Source organism: Papaver somniferum, chromosome 1 (genome assembly GCF_003573695.1).
Source record: "Papaver somniferum cultivar HN1 chromosome 1, ASM357369v1, whole genome shotgun sequence".
In the NCBI taxonomy this organism is placed as follows: domain Eukaryota; kingdom Viridiplantae; phylum Streptophyta; class Magnoliopsida; order Ranunculales; family Papaveraceae; genus Papaver; species Papaver somniferum.
The window spans coordinates 216,456,724-216,479,463 of record NC_039358.1 but is presented as its reverse complement, the minus strand read 5'-3'; the positions used below and the strand labels follow the sequence as shown (position 1 = coordinate 216,479,463).

At 35.4% G+C, this 22,740-nt stretch overlaps 2 protein-coding genes across 11 annotated transcripts; both read left to right on the top strand.

Moving 5' to 3' along the window:
- Positions 1–4,084: 4,084 nt before the first annotated feature.
- Positions 4,085–6,073, top strand: LOC113315833. Of its 10 annotated transcripts, XR_003342971.1 has the most exons (5): positions 4,085–4,450; positions 4,565–4,601; positions 4,669–4,794; positions 4,956–5,257; positions 5,405–5,844. XR_003342971.1 is itself a non-coding variant. In XM_026564083.1 (4 exons), exons 1-3 carry the CDS (start codon positions 4,102–4,104, stop codon positions 4,704–4,706), a joined length of 432 nt encoding a protein of 143 aa, XP_026419868.1. In that variant the 5' UTR covers positions 4,085–4,101; the 3' UTR covers positions 4,707–5,257; positions 5,405–5,844. The 10 variants fall into 10 exon arrangements, 1 of the variants encoding a protein (XP_026419868.1); XR_003342970.1 differs by having other exon boundaries at positions 4,085–4,794; positions 5,405–5,570; positions 5,718–6,073; XR_003342966.1 differs by having other exon boundaries at positions 4,565–4,794.
- A 7,741-nt stretch (positions 6,074–13,814) lies between these two features.
- On the top strand, positions 13,815–14,344 carry LOC113360123 (major latex protein 146-like). Its single transcript, XM_026603669.1, has 2 exons — positions 13,815–13,994; positions 14,090–14,344. The coding sequence occupies exons 1-2, from the start codon at positions 13,815–13,817 to the stop codon at positions 14,342–14,344; spliced, it is 435 nt and encodes a 144-aa protein (XP_026459454.1).
- Positions 14,345–22,740: the final 8,396 nt, after the last annotated feature.

The following is a 22,740-nucleotide window of genomic DNA, read 5'->3' as shown; positions in this document are numbered from 1 at the left end:
TACACTAAGTACACATACTGTAATGTATCGAGACATGGGTTTTAGCTCTTAACTCCCATTTCAATCATTGAAACATTCTTAGAAGACGACAATAGTTGTCTCGCACAAACTATTAGCTTATAAGCAATTTTTAAGTGATCGAATGATCAGTACGAAACATTCCGATTCTACATCAAATAACTGCCTCACACAAATCATGTAATATGTTACCAGGTGATTTTCACATGATCATCTTTTGACTTTCGTCAAGAATAATAATGAATATAGTTAAAGCAAAAAGTTTTCCAACACATATTTCGAGAAAGATATAAGCGAGTTAAACTCAGCTCGAAATATCAAATGTGTATAATGTAAAGACTATATAGCTATACGAATTTTGTCTCAGTAGGAGATAGAATAAAATAGACTTCTGAGTGATAGATGAGTTCAAGTCTCCACATATCTTTTGTTGATAAAGTTCCACAAGTTCCGCTTAGTAGTTCTTCGTCTTCAATTGATGAACTCTGTGAAGTCTAAAGTCCAACTACACATTCTATCCTAATCCGAGACATAGATATAAGTAGACTAGAAATCAAGACTTATAGTTTTGGAAACTAAACTTGACAAACAAGATTGAGATATCAACCTTAGGAGTTCGACCGAGCAGTGATCTAATAAGAACAATCCGAGAACTTCAAAGCCGATGAGACAACGGATTTTAAGAACTAGAAAAGGTAAGATTCTTGAATACACAAAGGGCCTAGAATAGTCACCTAGTGACGCAAGTGGTGAGTGTTCCACTCACCCCATCACTACTTAATTGTAGTTATGAGTGCAGCCTTAATATTTTAGCTTGAGAAAACGAGGTTGCACAAAAAAACTCATCATACTGATTTTTGTGATGACAAGGCTGCTCAAGTATAAATTGACTACTTTTGTGATTTATTATTATTCTGTGACTCATCTCATAATAATCTCATAGAACTATTGGTGTGTGTGATCTTGTTGAGCCAACTCCAAAATATAGAATACATAATTGTGTTCCATCACCAATCAATGGTCCTTAAGTATTGTTAACTATCTCTTGTGCTCTAAACCCTGTTTATTCGAGCTATGAAGATGTTTCAATCTTATGTGATAAACTATGATAAAACTCATGAGGACGAGTAACCACAATTGATATAATTAAAAGATAGTCAAAATTTTTGTATTATCATTTGGGCTCACACACATCAATGTCTATGATATGTCCACTGGTTCACGACCGTGTAGAAGGTCATTTTCCCTTATTAAGGATTGAATACATACTCTTATCTCCTTAAGAAAATTCGGTTCCATGGCTCCTGTAACAAGGGGTATCACCAAGAAGGATGCAGTAGAACCTGTCAACGTCTACCTCTGTGAAGGAATCAAATCATCAAGGAACCAAAAGAAGATACCAACCAGAGATGAAGAAGGTTCTTTCTCAACTTGTCTTTTGTCTATTTGTCAACATGATAATAATTTAACGCTAAAGTGAAGAACTTCGTATCTAAGACTAAGAGGAATGAATTGAAATTTTGAATCAACTTCCTTAGATGAAAAAACTTAGTATATATGAACAATCTTTGGCTCAGTCGAAAAATACTCTGCGTAAACTGAGGGCAGAACTTAGTGAGTTAACAGACATCTCCGAAGACTTAGAAAAACAAAATGATCCTATCATCGGTCAGTTTTTCAACAATGTTAAGGAATTATCTGCTTAGGCTATTAAAAACCTGATACATTTCTAGGAAACTTCTTGTGATAATTTATTCTTGCTTTTGAGAAGGATAACTAGGGTTTGGTATAGCAAAAGTTGTGATTACACAAGCTATTTACAACGTTTTTTTTAATCTTGCATGCTTATAGATTTATTCTAGAGTTTTTGGAAGATGAGCTTGCAGTATGCAATCATTATTGGTTTAATTATTGCGAACGTCTTATGAAATATATGTGCCTTTACGTTTTCGTGCATCGAGCTGATATTTCATATATGCTCAGAAGTTAAATCCATTATGTTTTTTTATAAACTAAAAATAGATCAAACTCTTTGAGAATTTTTTTCTCGCAGTATCGATCTTCTTGTGATCACACTTTTGTGTTATTAATGCATCATACACTCCGTAAGATTTTCTTATGTTGAGTCACACCGATTAAAATTCTTTGTTCGTAACTGGCGTTGAGATTAATTAATTTAAGTCGATATTCAGGATAAAAATCCATGTGGTTTGTTAATGTCCGACAAAATCCTTTGTTTTCAAAGAAATGTCACTCTTGTTGTTTTCTTGGGAATGACATCAAATAGGGGAGAGTTCTTAATATGAACTTGAGCTTAATTGTATATCTTTGTGGGGTTTGTGGTTGTGGAATTTACTAGGGATGCTTGTATCTTAAATCTCATAGATGAGCGCTAAGTATTTACTTACTATGTGATATCATCTAAATAAAGTTGATATGTGACACCTTTGAATCCCGAAGTATCTTTTGGTATTGATTGTGTGTGTGTGGTGGTGGTGGTGGTGGTGGGGGGCGGCATGTCACCCGTTGTATATATTACTTCAAAGTTGTGGTACAATTGAACTTTGGAGAAGATAATAATACTATGTTTCTGTATAAAAACGTTGTTTTCAAATTTGTTATCGCTATGGATACAGATCTTCAACAATAACGATGCTGAGTTGAACACGTTCAAAATCATTGTAACTTGAAGCAACGAAGAGTTCAAGGAGTTGAAGAAACTAAGGTGTGACAACCCGGAATTTCGGACTTCCAGCGGACACGGATTCGACCTTGTGGGTCGGGTCCGATCCAGCTAGCAAGTCCAAATTTCCAGACCGCCACTCGTGTAAGACCATGCTTTTCATTCTAAAATATTTTCGTACATAAAATATATGAAATTCAAACTCAATAAAATTTTATTGTATGAAAGTAATAGTACTTTTAAAATTACAAAAAAAAAAGTAAAATAAAAATTATAAAATCAGAAGTACACAATTGAAAACAAACCAACACCTCGATTTAATTCAAAACGCGAAAGCCAATTCCCCGTGATACATAATAATTTCTTTTATGATTAGTGTTTCTTCATTCTCAGTGGAAAAGGGAGGAAAATGGGTGAGCAAACGACGGCCCAGTAGGAAGTCTCCAAAAATAATAGAGTGCATCTATAATCAAAAACACGCAGACGATATGATAATTAAAACCATGCATAAAAATTCAAAATAATACTTATGCCATTCTCAATCAAAAATAATTAACCTTTTTCTTATTAATAACCTTCAACCTTTAATTCTAGCTTCTTAATTTAAAATTGCCAAAGTTATTCCGCTAAACCAACCATTTTCTTATTCACAATCTTGAAACTTAAATTCTAGATCCTTAATCTAGTTGTTAGAGTTATTCCGGTAAACAAACCACTACTGTTCCCCGAACAGTCTTCCCAGGGTAGCCACCAGTGGTGCGATGCCATAAAGGCCTGACATTTCAGCAACAGACATATACATATTTTTCTATAACTCATTTCAAATCAGTGCATTTAATCCTACATGCACCAAACCTTATTTGGAATTCCAAAGACTTAATCGAAGTAAGATCCATTGACTAATGCATTAAACTCACTTTAGCAAATTGCTAATAGGGGTACCAAATTAAGTGGGGGTGTACCAAAACAATCTCCCCTCCTTTAAAACACTAAGTCATATGAGCTCCCACATCGCACGTTGAGTGTGACATCCCTCTCAAATTAAATGAGATAAAAGCTTTGAATTACAACAATTCTAGAGAAGACAAATGGCGGGACTCTATTGGTCGGAGCATTAAAATTGGAATTACACTCCGTTTACAACCTGTATTTAACTGGATGTTAATAACACAGTTAGCAAAAACGTGGGTGTACAACATTTATATGTGGATTTACACCTAACTAATAACTTACACTTGGTTTACACCAAAAACTTAACTGTAAGTTAGTGACGTCCGTTAAGTGTACAATACACCCGTAAGAAATCTAACATATTAATTAGGCTTTCAACCTGCCCTATAATTGAAGCTCTGAGAGAAGATAAAAACCAGAAACTAGAATTTCTATAAGAAGCCCTAGCGATGGCGGAAGAATCATCATCAACATCTGTTATTCTTCAGTTTGCTCCATTCCAAAGTGCTGTTGATGATGGATTAATCTCCGGTCTCAATCACTGGTATAAAGTTAAATTCTTAAACAGTTCTATCCCTTTTTTCGTTAATCGTTATGATGATATATATTTGTGTGGTTGGCATGGAGTCGGAGATGGGTTTGTGCGATTCGGAGTCTGCCAAGGGTTTGAGGAGAATACACTCATTTCAGTCGTGGTAACATCAGATCATGCACACAAAGTGTTTGAGGAAATGCCTGACAGACCAGTTGAAGAACACAGATCGAACACAGATCGTGGACAGAGTTTGGGTGGAAAAAGTACTGATGTTTGTTCTCTATCATGCCTTATGGTTTTGTTATTTTTCATTCATCTAACTTCTGAGTTTCTTTTTCTAAGTCGTTCATGCATCTCTTAATGTTGTCCATTGGCAGAGCTGTAAGAGGGAAATAATGCTGCGGTTTTTTAGTGGTGAGGAACGTACGATTGTTTCTTAATGTAAGAATCTTCTTTCATTTTATTGTATGTTTGGGTGCAGCTGATTGTGTTGGGTGGATGCATGATATCGCAACTTGAATGGAAAATCAATTCATACTTTCCTTATTAATGGCTCTAATCTGAGTTCAATTGTAAGGAAAATTTCAACTATTTTGTGCTTTCTCAAGTAAGTTCCTTGCATTCACAGTTTCTCATTTTGTGATCCACGTTAAAATAAAAAGACTATGCTTTCTATCTATAATATATATCGATGTGTCAGCTTATAATTTGTTTTATTTTGTTCAGAACAGAAAAATTGATTTTTTTTTGTTTGTTTGTTTGCTTTAGATGTGAGGCATCTGAAAATGTTATAATCCATGGACAATATCTTATGTTTACAGCTTTGAGGGTCTTTGATTGAGGGTTAGTTGGACTCTATTACAGTCGAGTTAAATTAGTTGCACGTGAGTTAATTGTAAGGAAAATTTCAACTATTTTGTTCTCTCTCAAGTAATTTCAGTCTCCCAGGGCATATATGCAGAGGGATGTTTTAAAGTACGATTACTACATTGGTGCTCAGCCATTAGCAGGAAGACTCACCCGAGTACATTCACCAATTTAGCTGCAAAAGTCCCATGTCTTCTCATCCGGTATATCGCTTCTCTTTAGTAGACATAGAAAGTCTGCTTCGCAGCTGAGGTTACTCATTGATGTGCATTGCTTTTATGTACAGTGCAGTGTCTGTTCAATTATATTGATACTGCTCTCTCATTTCCATCTTTATTGATGTGTTGCAGCCATTCAAGGAGGCTCCTCTTGGTAACATTTCCACAATTGCACTCCGTGACACAGATTCACAAATACCATATATTGATATCAGTGTCAATTGGATGTTGGTAAGAAATAAGGATGACTCTGCAAATACGCGAAACCATTCTCTCAGGACATTAGTGGAGTCTGGTGGTAAAAATATCCAACTGATGATTTTCTTTTAACAAGCACTATATAACTATGAAGTTTGTAGTCTTTTGCATCTTTCCCCTGCAGTGATGTTTGTGCAGTCCATGTGAGGGAGTAGTGTTCATACCCATTTCGCTTTTTGGAAAACAGGATGACTGGGAAGACTCCATGGCTTCCTTTTGGTTTGGCATCTCTTTTATGTCATCCTTGGAGGCAGAAATGTACGTGGTATATTCATGTTTTCCTGCCATTCAATAAATTAATCATGTTTCTTAGACATAGCTAGGAAGGTTGGAGTTTTAGCCACATTAAGAATCCATCACACATGATTAAACACAGTCAAACTTATGGAGATAGTATCACTTAAAAAATTGGGTCCATATCAATTCACTTATCAACATGGGATAAGGAACCAGAGGTTAAAGTGGATGATGTAAGATGTAATACGAATTGTGGCTGTGAAATTTTCACCATCACCCCTTATCTATCCTTTTTGATAATGACATAACTACCCTCATTTAATTAGTGTTAATGATTATGATTAGTTTTAATAATAATGATTAATAAATAATGTTAATGATTGACTAAGTTAAGTTGTTAGTTAGTTAAAAAAATTATGATATTTTAAGTAAGAGTGGGGTTTTTGAGAGAGGAAGAAGAAGTGAAAAAAACTACGGTTTTTGAGATTTGGGGATTTGAAGCCAAATCCAGAGGACGAATACATTAATGCAGAACCTTCTGCTAATAATACACAAGTATACTCGTATACCACGTCTAATCTCTCTTTTTTAGCTCCAAAAAATTGAAATTTTCCAAACTTCTTCGGAGTTCAATACTTGGTTCGGCTGAAATATAAGAGCCGAACTTCTCACGGGAAGAAAAGTTCGGCTTGTTAGATATAAGGTTCGGCTAATAATTCAAAGTTCGCCTATAGTATATACTAAGTTCGGCCTTAAAAAACATAGTTCGTCCAATAATTAAAAAAGTTTGAGACACACAGAGTGATGTTCGGCTTAAAACCTACACAAGTTAAATCAGCCGAACTTTAAGGAATTACAAAACTCTGCTAAGTTTACCTATTCGGCTGAAAAGATTGAGAAGTCGAATGAGCCGAACTTCGTTGAACCTTAAGTTGTAGCCTTAGTTCGGCTAAAAATTGAATTAAAAATTACAGCCGAACTGATCTTCCACATAGCAAAAAAATAAGAAAAGGCCTAAGTTCGTCTGTTTTTGTCGCAAACTTCTGGGCCGAACCAACTTTTGATAATCAAAGAAACCTAATTGTATCAATCAAACTAAGCAATAATAATCAAAATCTAGATGGGTTTTTGTGAAATACCTTCTAATATACATTATGGGTGGGAGGGGGGATGTGAAATACCTTCTAATTAAAGGGTAACCTAGTAATTTTGGTATGCTTAGACACCGCTTATAAAGATATCCTAGATGGCATCATCATTTAGTATGCCTCAAAAATATCGAGTATGCCTCAAAATAGGTTTCTTTTAAGGTGAGGTTAAATAAAATTTTTTGTTGCCCGGTCGCTCTTATCATGGGAGATGATCGTATGGTATTCAACTAGTTAGTCATATCATAAAAAATCAAAACTCATGGTAGAGGTGTATATTTGGTTGTGCCAGCACGAGCAAAACCCGCTAAAATTTGAGTACAGCTCAACCCAACACGTGACTTAGCCTAGCACGACACATCTCGTTAGCTACATGGGCTGGGATGGATTAGACTAATCGGCACAGTACCCAGCATAGCACACGGTATGGATAAGCACGTGGCAGGGCACAACCCAACACATCATAATATGTATAAAATATTACACAATATGGCACAATAAATGTGTGTATATTTCATAACATAGCCTTTATTCTAGCCAATTATTGACATTTTGTTATCGTTATGTTGACTTATTTTCATAACAACACTCAACACATATAATACTTAAATATTTGGAAAATATTTATATCGGAAAACATAAAATAAATGTGCCCGGCACAGTACAACACGACACAACACGTTTATTTTTCCGGCACAACACATCACGCCTTCTATCACGGCAAAGCACGACACGTCTTAATCTCCAGCACAACACGACCCACAACACGCTAAGCACGTGATTTCATGGGTTGTGTTAGAGCATGGCTCGGTTGAACCCACCAAGCGTTGGTATGTCAAGTTTGGTTGTCATATTTTAGTGAATCAAAACTCATGTTACGAGTCGCTTGATTATGTACTAGAGTCAACTTCGTGTAGATTAGCTTGAAAGTATTAGGATATGAGACATTACAAGTATTGCGAAGTCTTGAAGATGTGAAAAAGAAAGGAGCTACAACGACAACAATCATCTTTCCACTTGAGGTAAGTGATATTTGACTTGAACTGTTTAATTCCCTAACGTATCTTTCAAATCGTGCATATTGAAAACATAACTGTGAAGCATATTTGAACTCTAGATAGACATAGTATTAAGGAATACAATACGAGGTTTATTTCTTAACCATTAAACTTTGTAGATAAGACATCTCCATAATCATTTGAATGCTAATGTGATTATGTATGGGTATGAGGTGAGGATTTCATCCTAGGGAACAATGGTTACATGTGTTATAAGGAAGTAAGTTCATAAACCTGTTTGTGAACCGAAAAGGAAATTGCCAGGTGTATTTGATTTTGTTATTCATTGCATATCTTATGAACAACCAATATGTGTGATTGAGTATAACCGCTCACAACTTGTTTGTGTTCTTGGTAGAACTATTCACAAAGGCCTGACTTATGTATTGGTATGACTTTTATTAGTGAAACCGATCTTAAGTAATCACCTGAGATGGTATGATCGGTTTTTTGTTTTGTATGACCAAATATGGGAAAGGGGAACCGATCCTAGTAAGAGGTGCAGTACATCACAAAGGGGAACCGAGCCTTGTATGGGGTGCAGCAAGGTTTATAGCAGAAAGGGGAACCGATCCTATGGACATGTGCAACACGTTTTTAGGCAAAAGGGAACTGATCCTATGGACATGTGCAACACATATAAGTTAAACACCATATATACGTGGCGAACCGATCCTAGTACCTAGTCAACCGAATTTTGGAAAGCTAGTGTGACTATGCACAGTACTCACATGGAGGTAGAACCAAAACTTGTTTTGGTAGAACCGCTAAACCCATGATTGTGATTGATGTTGGTTTGATCAATCACATAGTTCTTGAAAGTCAGATGAACCAATTCTAAACTTGTTTGGAAGTGTGGAAAATCGGTTTCAAGGTTGTAAGTGTGAAAGAGAACTTACAAAGTAAGGATGTCGACATACTTTAAACAAGTTCTATGAATGTTTATTTATTTAATTGTTCAAAGATATTCCTTAACGGCTAAGGGAAGAGAATACCATGATCGAAACATAAGTAAGTTAAGAATATTTTAATTAAGGTTATTAATTTCATTTTGTAGGGAAATTCCAGAATTAGTAATGTGTATTTACTAATTAGATTTTCCGAGAGATTTCAATCATTATTTTTGGACAGAGCATTTCCAGGAATTTTGAAAACCGAATTTGTGCTTTAATGAATATTTTGAGAATATTTTCAGTTTTGGAAATTCCTTGGTGTCCAAACATCCTTGTCTATAAATACTTGAAGTTTGTCTTTCTAGCAAACTAATCCTTCGTAACAACAGACTTCGTCTTTTGTTATTGTTATTGGTGTAACCACCTATTCGGAGAGGAGAGTAACCTAATTAGGAGAAATCTCTTACGGCCGCTCAGTTTGAAGTCTTCTTTGGGATTGAGAAGCTCTAGCGTGTACCGTTGGTGGGAAACTAGATAATTGCGGTTTATCTTTTGTTTTCATTGATTTGATCGACTAACGGTGGTTGAAATCTGATTGCACCGAGTTTGTTTATTCTTGAGGATCTTCTCTTCTGATATAAGATTCACTCAAACTAGTTCATAGTTTCACAGGGATCTTTAGACTGTTGTGAGTTCTAAAGACGATCTTGTGATAATCCATTGTTAACAGACTCCTTTTTTGTGCGTGATTGATCACAAGAGATCCAAGTGATTGTGTGCAGTTTTTTATTGAAGATTTAAGAAGATTTGAAGAAAAATAAGATATTGAAGATCTGACTTGGGTTTTATAATCTTTGGTGTGCACAATACTTGTTTTGGTAAAAGAGGATCCAATTAATAATCGGTTTATCCTTGTGGTAGATTGGATTTATTAATTTAGTAGATCGGCATCAACACAATTCTTTGGATTAAGAGTGTTGTCGGCTTAATCTTAAACGATTACTTCGGTAATTGAACATAAGATAGATCTAAGGACCTGACGAAGGAGTTTATATTAAGATAAACGGAAGAGCCTTTGTTTGACTCATATTACTTGGTTGAAGAGAGTTGATACCAAACATATTTGTTGTTCCTTTACTGTTTGGAATACGAACCAAAGGAATTGTTCCAAGTACGTGACTTATTTATAAGTTGGAGGCGTAGGAATACAGACGGAACTAGGTGAACTATAAGTTTAGTTACTTGGTCTCAACTATACGAAGTTGGTGTAATTTTGTGTAGTGGCTTAATCCTGAGAGTATTCAATTCTGGACAAGGTCCCGGGGTTTTTCTGCATTTTCGGTTTTCTTGTTGACAAAATCTTGCCGTGTCATTTACTTTTGTTTTTCGCATTATAATTGTTTTATTATAACTAAAGTAAATTACACAAACGTTAATTCCTATTTACTTGATAAGAAATCCTATTGTGTTTGGTTAAGTACGAACCTTTGTATCAAGTAAACATACTTCGTTGTTGTATTGTCTCGATCTCGTATTCGTAGACGATCACACGAAGTATGAACCGATTAGTTGTATTATCTCGACTCTGTCCATAGATAATCACTTTTGGAGAAAGGACTTATAGGTAGGAAAAGTTTTAGCTTGAGGTATATTTTGGTACTGTCGCCTTTTCAGGTTGAGTTATGCTGGGACGCCACGTTTTACACCTCTAGCTCATGGATCATCACCCACAGAAAAATGATTTACACGTTTATTTTAACTCCGAAATACAATATGGTCTTAGGAATAATATATTAGAGAGAGTTTGGTCTAGTTGACCAAGTCAACTGTCTGTTTGGTCCTTTTTGAAAATATATTTTTCTGTTTGGTCCTAAAAATAATAGTTTGGTCCTAGGGTGTACAATACCCACGCGGGATGACATCATGGATGATGTAATTATCATCTAGGATTGACAGGATATCCTTTCAGAATAATATATACAGGATTTATTAGCAAAAAAAAATCATTTTCATATTTCTTCTCTCTCTCTCATCTCTAGATTCAGATCTACTTTTTCTTCTTGTTTTTCTTTCTCTATTTGATGAAGATGATGGTGTGGAAGTTGAAGAAGATGACGAAGATGTTATTGTTGTTTATAATGTTGTTGACGACGATAAAAAAATCCATGAAACTCATGTTGTGACTTCTTCCTGCTGCTGTAACAAAAAAAGTAGATCCGAATCCTTTTCATTTGTTTTGATTTCTTCCTGCTGCTGTAACAATGACGTCTCCAAAAGAAACTCATGTTGTTGTTGTTGCTGCTGCTCGTGTTGAAGATGAAGATGATGAACTCTGTTTTGTTGTTGTTGTTGTCAAAGAAGATGAAGATTGAAACGAAGATGATGAAGACAATTTGATGTTGTCGTTGTTAATGAATATTTGATATTGTTGTTGCTATTGAAGTCGATGAAGATGATGAAGAAGTGAAGATTTATAGGTTTTTATCAAGAGTTCATTTCAGGAATGAACTCTGATTTATATAGATTTTTATCAGGAGTTCATTTTGACTATTGAACTCTGGTTTATATAGGTTTTTATCAGGAGTTCATTTTGACGAATGAACTCTGGTTTATATATGTTTTTATCAGGAGTTCATTTTGACGAATGAACTCTGGTTTATATAGGTTTTTATCAGGAGTTCATTTTGACGAATGAACTCTAGTTTATATAGGTTTTTATCAAGAGTTCATTTTGAAGAATGAACTCTGGTTTCATATAGGTTTTTATCAGGAATTCATTTTGACGAATGAACTATGACTTTTCGTTCTTAATAACGAAATTTTTGTAGAATTTAATGAAGTATAATGAAGTTCATAAAATAAATTTTTTGTAGAATTTTTTTGTGTTGTGTTCATTTTACAGAATGAACTCTGTTTTTATATGTGATTTAGTTTGGGTATATTAGGTGTTCATTTGAAGGAATGAATTCCGGAGTTCATCAAACAGAATGAACAGCTACAAAAAATAAGTAGGAAATAAAACGGAAGGGTACTTTGGTCCATTTAATATTTTTAAATAATTATGGACCAAATGGAAAAGGTGATTTCTGAAAGGACCAAACTGACTTGGCACCGCCTAAAAAAGACCAAACGATATTTTTCCCATTTTTTGAACATATGACAATGAAACTGCTCAGATTTTAAAAAATGGTCGATAGTTGATATTAGATTTTGAGATTCATGGACTTATTCTAATGGCGGATTAACATCGACCATGACATGCAGATTGTAGTACACACATTGCAGGCCATAAAAATGGAACACTGGAATGAGGATCCTAAAACATGAATGCCACACCCACACACATCACCTAAATGTTTGTCTAATTCCGTATGATTAGAAACTCACGGAGCTAACTAATTTTGAAAACCGGCTCACTAAGATAAAGTTACAATATATATATATATTTTTCTTTTTGATCGGTCAAGTAGAAATTCGTTGAAAAGAGGCACTTAAGAGGGGTACCTCAACCCAATGGTTATAACCGAAGAAAGAAAAAGGAGAGCTGAAAGGAGATTCGGCTACCCAATGAAAGAAGCAAAAAAAATTATGAAGCCGAAATAAGGAATCCCACAAAGAATCACCATATTTGCCGTAAGCTCGAACATCTTTGTATTCGATTTCGGCCAAAAGAACGTTTGTAATTTGATATGTCTAATGAGGATCACCAAAGTTTTCTTTTTGTTGTAAAAAATTCTTGCATTTAGCTATTTCCATACGCACCACCATATAGCAACCGGGATGTTGTTCCATATTCGACTAAGTCTTCCGTCTCCCCAATTAAACTTCCAAGCCTTAATAGATGTAGCGACACTAGGGTCATGTGCCAACGATAGTGGTATCCTTCAACAAATTAATCCCATATACTCCGAATTCTCCAACACTCATAGAACAAGTGCGAGCTCGTTTCATTATCTTCTTCATAAAAACAACATTCACTAGAGACATCCATACCTCTTCTTAAAAGTTTATCCGCGGTCATTATCCGATCATGAGATAGAAACCAGAGAAAGAAATTGACTTTTTAAGGGTATTCATAGCTCCAAACAATATTGGTTGGAAAATTCGGTTCACCTTGATTCCCTTCATCTCTAATTCCACCCTTAACCGTATATTGACCATGATCACTTCCAACCCATATTCGGGTATCCATAACACCTTCTTGAATAGAGATCGAAGAAAGAAGGTTTGATATAGCTAAGACTTTACTTGAGATATTTTGTGAATATCTTTGTCTACTCATAAATTTCCATCTTACCCCACATTCCCTAAATTCATACATATTAGCCACCACAAACCCTTTCGTCCTTGAAGCTCTAAAATGCTAAAGGAAACGTGCCACACAATTTTCCATCACTAAGACAAACATCTTCCCAAAATCTAGTTTCGTTTCCCCCACCAATTTTGAATCTTATATTTTTTATTGAAACCTTCTAAATCTTTGTAATATTAAACCACAAACTACCGTCTTTTGATTCTTTGGGTTGGAAAGTTTCCCATCCGGTGGGTGTTTCACCAAATTTTTCGAATAAAACAGTGTGTAAAGTGTAATTAGTTAACCGTCTTTTTTTTTTTTAAATTTAATGTACCATCTCACAATCATAATGCTACAAAGCAATGGTTCAAAGAATCCCTGGCCATGTGCTATTTAACTTCACTATCTCACAAAAATCTTTTCTTATCCAAAGCCCTTTAATTCTATAATAAATGTCCAACAAACTTCAAATTGAAATTTGTACAGGAGAAAAAGAAAAAAAACATGCATTGTGTTATCTGCTTATAATCAACTTAGCCATACCCACTGTCTATATAAACTCTATCAGCTGAGATCAATTCATCAAAACCCATCGAGTGTCTTTCATTGTTTTGCAAACTACCCATATGTCTAGGCCAACAGTCAAGAGCAAAAATGGCCGTACATCATACCATTTCAGGTCTTCGTGGGAAGCTTGTGACCGAACTCGAAGTTAACTGTAAGGCTGACAAATACTACGAAATATTTAAGCACCACATTTTTACAGTAGCGTCAAAGCTATTGAGGGGCATGGAACCACTTCGGGCTGTGTCAAGCAGTGGAACTACACTAAGGGTATGTGCATATATCGATTTGAAACACAAAAGTTGTGCACGGTTAATCAACTTCATATTTTACGCTTAACATCGATTTGATACCTTTTATATCAGTTACGTGTGTTCATGTGTAATATGTTTGTGCACGCAGACGGTAAAACATTGTATGTTCATGAGAAAACAACATACACTGACGAAACAAGGACGATATATCATAAAGTCGTTGGAGGAGATTTGACGAAGGATTACAAGAAGTTTGACGTAACTCTTGTAGTTGATCCAAAGACTAATGGACATGGGAGTATTGTGAGTTGGACTATCGAGTATGAGAAGCTTAACGAGGATTCTCAGTTCCTATTGATTATTTGAAATTCTTCCACTCCCACATTGAGGACGTGAACTCTCACCTTTGCGCCTCTGAATAATCGGCTGTATACGGCCACCGATCAATCAATACTTCTTTATATAAAGGAGAATCCTTTAGTCCTATGTGGCGCAACTACATTCATTTTTGAGAAATACTGAAAAATTAGAGTGTCATGTCATAATCTCTCCTTTAAAATATTAAGTCATATAAGCTTCCACGTCCCACCGTGAGTTTAACACCTCTCTCAAATTAAATTAGATAAAAGCTTTGAGGAAGAGCAATCCTGGAGACAACAAGTGGGGGACTCTATTGGTCGAGACATTAAAATATGGATTACACTCTGTTTACACTCTATATTTAACTGGCTGTTTGTAACACCGTTAGCCAAAACGTGGGTATACAATACTTATGTGTTATTTTACAGCTAACTAATTATTTACACTTGGTTTACACCAAATACTTAAATGGACGTTACTAACGCCGTCTGATGTGGACAATACCTCCCTTAAAATGTAACCCTACGTAACCCTAAACCTAATCGAAACCATAACTTGATTTTTCCGGCCGCTGCCGATTTTTTCACACTTTCTTCTAAAAACTCCGAGCCCTATATCTCTTCTATTCACTATCTGCTTTGCTCTCTTTTGATCACGTCTCTGAGGGAAAAAATGGTTTCCCGTCTCCGCTCTCCACTTCCAGAATTCTATGTGTATAAAGCTTCAACACCATTAAATATAGAACCATTATTTGAATTTGTTACATGAAGTTGTTTCTTAGGAAGAAGTTGTTTGTCAGCTGCAATTAGTGTTAGGGTTTGATTTAGGGTTTGAATAGAGAAGAAATTAGGGTTCATATGTATGGTTTGATTTCGATTTTGCATTGTTTGTAGATTTTTGTTTAGGCTCCAGGTTGAGTTTCGTGGATGCTAATTTAATTGTGAGATTTTGTGTGTTAGTGTAGTTTAATTTGGGGAGATGCAGGTACATGGTTTGAGCTCTAGCAAAAAGAAAAGGAAATATATGGTACCTGTACAAGTCGTGCTAAACCTAGATGTCAAGCTTTTCAACTGATTGACTTTCGATGTTATTAAGGTCACATAAACTCTTATTTGGATATCACTTATTAATTTCAATTTATATGTTGACGGGTATCTACAAACCTGCCAAAGTAGAATCCCATAGCATAAACTTCTAATCATTTTCTGTTACAGATGATCCATTGATAGACAATTTGAACCCATTTGCAGCATAATAGTGGGGCTTTTACACAGTGGTAAGAACCATTATGATACTCCATGAGAGTTTGTTAAATGTATTTAAAAAAACTGTATTCTTTGTTGGAAATGCGTACTTAAATTACAATGAACCAAGATCCTAGAGAGAAAGTTCAGTCTAGGTTTGGTTAGTTTCAGTTTCAATGGATTGTTTGTTGGTAAGGGGCCTTCCAAGTGTAAAACTTCGTGTCTTCATATCCAGCTATTGATTGGTACTAATTCTACTGTGCACATCTTCCCTATTAAATGTTGGCATAAACTTAATGATCCAATAATGTTTGCTCGCTATTGGAGTTCGTTTGTTCTCCTGAAATCTCAATCCTGCAACAATTTTTTTGATTGATTTCAGAAAGGTGACGGTCTAACATTGCCAGATTGATTTTGGACAGGCGATCATGCTCCACTTGCTCGAAATACATAATATTTTGAGCTTATATTTGATTTGGATGTGCATGGATGTTTCCCTCTCCGTAATGTGTATGAGTACACTACTAGAGTTATGTGCTTTTTCGTGCTCGGCCCTCTGCTTGGGTATTTGTTTTTCTGCCGAAAATAAATTCTAATTGACACCAGGTTTGTGGTGTCTGATGCCGGAACCTTTGCAAGCACAAAAGTGAAACAGTTAAGCGTTGTCATCTTTTCAAATTGATCCTTCTCATCGTTTATGTGATTGCTTATTATATCTATGCTTCAACTAGAAAAAATATCAACCGGTGCTTGAGTTTTGCTTAACTTTGTTTGGTTTTCAAATCGTTATGGCTAAATTATGAGAAAAAACTATTAGTTTGAGATGTGCCTTAGCATTAGATGTATTCTCTATTGGAAGCATTTGTGGTATGTCCCTCATAATGATGGACATAAATTGTGGAACTACATAATTACAATGTCACTTATATATTAATTGACCGTGACTCTTGGTCGGACTACTATAAAGGAAAATACCAGGATACATCTAATTATTGTCATATTAGGATGAATTTAATATAAACATCTTCAATAAATCATAGAAATTGCATTGGACATCTAATTCCTTTACATGGTAACATGCATCAGTTACGTACTCAGTATTTTCTTTTTCCGTCTATGAGAGTAGCAACCTGTTTCCTATAACTTGATTCGAAATAAAGCTAGACAAAAACTTTGGCAGGTAGTTTTCACTGTAGATCAGACCCAACAAGAGGGAGTGAACCCATTACATTAGTCTACGCTCTGGCTTGGATCTCATAAGCCGTCACATCGTCGTTTTGTGAAGATGCAACAATCACCGAAGTGATAAGAAAACTACAACCACCTATTATTATTATTATTTTTTTTTTTACATCTTCAATACATTTGTACAAGACATAACAGTCCAGTACATGTTGTTAATTAATCCAACTAGGACACGGGCATAAAAATATGATATGAAGCTTTGGAGTGTCGGGTCTTAGGCTCGGGGCTTTCGCAGGGTGCAATTTCAAATCATCCCAATAAAGTTGTTATTTTTACAACTGTTTGGTGCATTGCCTGTACCTTCGACATCTTATTTTCATATAATAAAAGAACATCTCATTAAAATCCTAAGTATGCATTGGGGTGGGGAGAGACGAAGTCGAGCTACACCAAATCAAAAAACCCAAGCATGTTGCCACACCAAATCATTAAAATCCTAAGCATGTATTGGGGCGAGGCGAAGCCGAGCCACGCTAAATCAAAAATGCATGGGGACAGGCGAGGCGAAGCCGAGCCAAGCATGTATTGGAACGGGGAGAGGCGAAGCCACATCATACCAAGCCAAAAATATGGTTAAAAGTAAAAAAATGATGGTAAATGGTTTTCGGATGCGCCCGGTGCGTAGCACGGACACAAAATCTAGTGAAAGATTAAACGACGTACCGTTAGAAGAAAGACGCGTCCTTTGAAAACCATAGTTACAGATGCCATATCCAACAGTCGCGTCCATAATATCCATCAGTTAAAGATTAAAAGACATACCGTAAAAAAAAAAGACGCGTCCTTTGAAAACCAGAGTTACAGATGAAAGAGTTTCAACCATATTCAACAGTCGCGTCCATAATATCCATCAGTTTGATTTCATATATAAATCAGAGCGTCTTCATCACATTGATACAATATCTCTACTCAATCTCTTCAAACAAGATTTCTAAAACTTCATATGGACACATCTTCCAGTTTTGAAATCTCTTGGTTTATATTCTTAACGATTCAAGTAGACTTCATCTTTCTATTTTTCTTTGATTTAATATTTGATTAGGTTTCCAAAACGGGATGTGATAAAAGGTTTGGTTTGGGTTTATTTCTTCTGTCCCCAGATCATTGAATATCACTGTTGTTATCAAGGTGTTTTTAAGTCGCAAAGAAGATAAATGTGGTAAAGAAACTGTAATGTCACTTGAGAAAAGTAGCCAAGTATTAATTGTCCAAATATACAGTCTGAGATATCATTGCCATTGTGTCTATTAGTTCGCATCTACGCAGAAACAATTATTGATTTCGGTTTTTCAGATTTCTGAAGAGAGGAAAAAGAAAGCCACAATGATTCAACGTTGTGGCTTTATCCCGTTTTTTTTTTATGTGTAGATTTGTTACACTTGACTTCATTTTGGATGAGAGAGTCGCAATTCAGGAAACTCAATTCAGAAACTCTAGCCAAGGGGAAGGATTAAAAAATAAAAAATGAAGCAATATCTTTCTTTATTCAAATTGGTTTTAGGTTAAATTTCCTTGGAAACGCGGGTTACAGTTGAGAAGGCAAAGGTAATAATTCCGTGAATTTGAAGTTGAGTTTGAAACTAATGAAGACGTTTTTCTTTTTAACAAGTGATTCAACTTAAAATTACAGCACTCTGGATAGTAGCTTAGCCAGGTTAAATATTGTTATTGAAATCTTTATATGTTGATTTTTTCTTTTCTTTTGTAACTTTGCCAGTATTTAAGGCATTGAAATTAAACCTTGAAGCAAGAGTGCAAGACCCATGAATTCAGCTATTGTTGCTAATACTGTTGTAAAGCCAATTGTTCTTGCTTACAAGGACTTATACTTCAATGCCTTCAATATTGAAATATTTTTATTTATTTTTGTCGGTAATAAAGGATTTTATTGAAGGACAGAAACTTGCTGCCGACAGAAAAACAACTTACAAGTTCCGACCAGGGAAGGGCAATGTATCTACCCAAAAGAATGAGGAGCTGAAAATTAACATTACAAGGAACTACAACGGAAAAAAATTAACCAAAACGAACCCACATGCAGAGCAGGATCAATAAAAGGTGAACTTTTGTGCTTTTCTCTTAATTTGAATGTTGGTGTATATAATTAAATATGTTTACAGACAATACATAATTGAATCTTTGAATTGTAAGTAGTTTGTAGGTTTGGCACTTTGATAAATTGGAAAATGAGTCATTTGTCCAAATATTTTTAAATCACGGTTCCAATGGACGAGTAAAAAATAGTTTGGGTGAAATGGCGAAAAAAAATAGTAAGGATGAAACTAGCTTAAATTTAAAAAATAACAAGGATGAAACTGGATACGTCCTGTGTAAATTAAAAATAAGAAAAAATATTTGAAAACGGGCACGATGAAACTGATTACATCCTGCCTATTTTTACATTTTTGTCCATTTAAACAATATCAAAATCTAACTGTTCATTTCATCCAGAAATTGTTGATTTTGGTCTTTTTAACCAATTTTGTGTTAATAAATTTTCCAAAATTCCTTTTCAAGTTCAAATGCAAATGGCCAGCAGCATTACATAACAAGGTTTGAACTAATTCAGAAACAATAATAGTTATAGTGGTGTAAAGTCGGAAACAAGTGTGTTATAGCGCCTGCATAGACAAAAGAATAAAGTGTGTGGAGTGGACTTTTATAGTTACTTTAGCTGGTTGGAAAACCTTCTAATTTGTACGATCACTTTTTTCATGAGTCTCATGTATCTTTTGTGTTAGCAGCACTTGAATAAGGATAAGTGAACTTGAGTTTTTATCTCTAGACTTCACTGAGTAGGTTAAGTTAGTTATACGTGATCTTAATACCCTATGGCATGTGCTCCACAGATGTCATCGATGGTATATGGTCTGTATGTCGTTGTGTTTACACTTGAGGATCCTTAACCAGCTCTCATTCGAAAATGTCGAATGAATAAGCAAACTGAATTTTGTCATATTGTTGCTTGCAAGGGTTCACGGTACTGGCAAAGAATTACTAATAAATTTATGATCACATAACAATTTACAAGGTTTGACAACTAAAACTAGAGAAACTAGAGGAAATTTTATGACCCCAACAGGACAAGATCCACATGGAACAATGATCGGTCTCTAAGTTCATCTCTAAGTTTGGTAAAACTATCACCTTTTTGTTGATTTCGAAGTTCAGATTCGTCATCGGCATAATTCACAAAAACTAGAAGCAATTTTATGACCCCAGCCCGTGCATTTGCACGGGCATGAAAAGTCCTTGTATATACATTTTCCGCAACCGGTTGATTTCTGTGATTTATGTATGATTCTTGTGTGTGTGATCATGATGAGTACTTGGATTTACTACAAGCTTATCTAAATGATCTGTATGATTCTCGTCATGAGCTATTAATAAAAAAGATGTTTCTTATATCGATCAGTCGTTGGTGGTTTACTAGTCAATCGGCTTTGGTCAAGTTAACTGGTTGATTGTTGATCAGGGTAAAATGTATCGAAGGATATCGACAAATGTGAGATCGCATTAGCATTACCAACTAGGTGATAACTTAAAGACCTAAACAGCAAATCACTCTTCGGAATGAGATCTTCTTAAAGATTGAGGTTTTTAAGATTACAGAGATTAATATTTTCACCTCATTAATAACAGCATACGGATTTCTTCTGTCATGTTAGCCCTAAAACAACCACGCATGTGTGCTAAGTACTTCATACCATGAATCGCATTTCTTAGCTAAGTACATGTATAGTGTCAAGTAAGTACAGTGACTAGATCATCAAGAGTTTTGGAAATATCAATCGTGATAGGCACCACGCATGCAGCTTGCTCGCCTGCTAGTTCGGACTTTATAAAGTGCATGAAAACTGAAGAGCCTAGATTCCGAGGATGTGTACCCTTGGGAGAAAGTAAAGATCGCACGAACAATATTTTGCCACATCTAAGGAGGAACAACAAGCAATTAAGTTGGGTGTTTTCGATCATTTAATTTCGTGAAATTATGATCCTCAGAAGTAAGGCATCCTTCAATATGTGGAGTGAGCAGAACTCCCAACCGACGCAGTAATCATGGTGGGCTAGCTATCTATTTTTGGAGACCGCTTTTCTTCTTATTTTAGCCACAGATCAGCGGTGTCTTTAAACTTGGGCCATACCCACAACCACAAGTACACCACTGTAATTGTTTGTCCATCATGTATCACGACGATGGAGTCTCCATCCAACATGATCATAAATCTTGTAGGATCGAGCAAGAGAGAGGAGAGCACACGTGGAAGCAAATGAAACGAGTACATTGATAATCAGTTTGGTGTACACTATCTCATGACTTACTAGCCTACTTATAGTCTCACAAACTTGAGAATCACTCAAAGTAGTTTCATTTGCTTCTAGAAACACAAAGAAACACAAATAGAATAAAACAAACTCTAAATAAAACACACATTGATAAAACAAACTCTAAATAAAGCACACTTCTAGAAACACAAAGAAACTCTAAATAGAATAAAACTCTAAAACAAGGAACCAATACAACTTGCTCTTCTAGTTAACTCGAACTTCCAAATATCGCACAGTGGTCAACTGTTCCTGTTGATCCAACTTGACTGGATCAACTGTAGCTGTTTATCCATTCGGACTGGATCAACATATGAACCAAATCACCAAATCTTGGTTTAACTTCCAACAAATCTATATGGGCACGAATCATGAAAGTGATATATGTTTCTTTTGACTGTTTGAAACATGTAGTTTATCCACCTTGTTTGCTGTTTTTATCCAAAAATGCCCAAAAAGTCTCTCTTGACTTTTGGTTGGTAATTGTGTCTCCCAGATGGAGCTTGCTTTGTCCCTTCGTATCTTTTTTGTCTATTTTCGTCCATCTGAATCATAATTCACAAAACCTTTCATAGTTCAGAAGAAGTGGGAGGCAAAAGGGTTGAGGTAACTGTAATTACTAAATCGTTTGTTGGATCACTTGCAAACTAGATTGATTGAATTGCTGAACATTTCAGTCATCTAAATGATAACACTAGGACACGCCTTAATAGCATAAATTTAAATTGAGCCTTGCTAGCTAACTGTGTCCCACAATCATCATGATATAAGACTTTGCTATCAATGATATGGCTATTGTAATTAACTACTATATATCTCACACATCAATCATGATATAAGAATCTCATATATTATTATTGATGTGCCTGTTATATATAATTGAGTACTATCTCAGACAATCTTTTCTTGTCACAAGATATCGTTGATTGAGAATGAAAATATGTAAAGAAATAGAAAACACCTCATTGTGTCATCAGCCTTTAGTCTATCCAGCCAATCTTAAGTTTCTACATAAACTCGGACTGAGAAACGGAATCTGGAACTAAAGACGTGAGTCGAAGTCAAACTCCAAACCAACACGCTAATCCTAGTTACTAGTAATTACGTACATGGATGGAACCACTGATCTTTTTCTTACTGCAAGCAAGATAAACAATATATCTTTGAAAACGACCCATATGATTTATCTGTATGCTCGTGCGTCACGATGACTGAGGAAGAAGTCTTCATCCAACAGTTCAGTCTCGGTCTTAAAATGAACCGCCAGATTGAGAAAAGTGTTACTCTCTTTTCCACCGGAAAAGCCAAAACGGAGAATACGATTACCTTTTCGAGAAAACGCTAGCTAGATACTAAATTTCCAAACTAATCAAAGACCCCTATATTTATTTTTTTTGTAGCAAAATATTTACTGCTTATGTAAGGATAGGAGAGCTTGGTCTAACCGTCTACACTATCCCCGTGAGCATACTTTGAGAAACATGGAGCTGTGAACTCAAATGCGTTAAATGAGAGTTGTCCGCAACTCACAGAAAATGAGTGTTACTCATGAAGTGATAGCAAATCTTAGACAAAATATTTTGAATT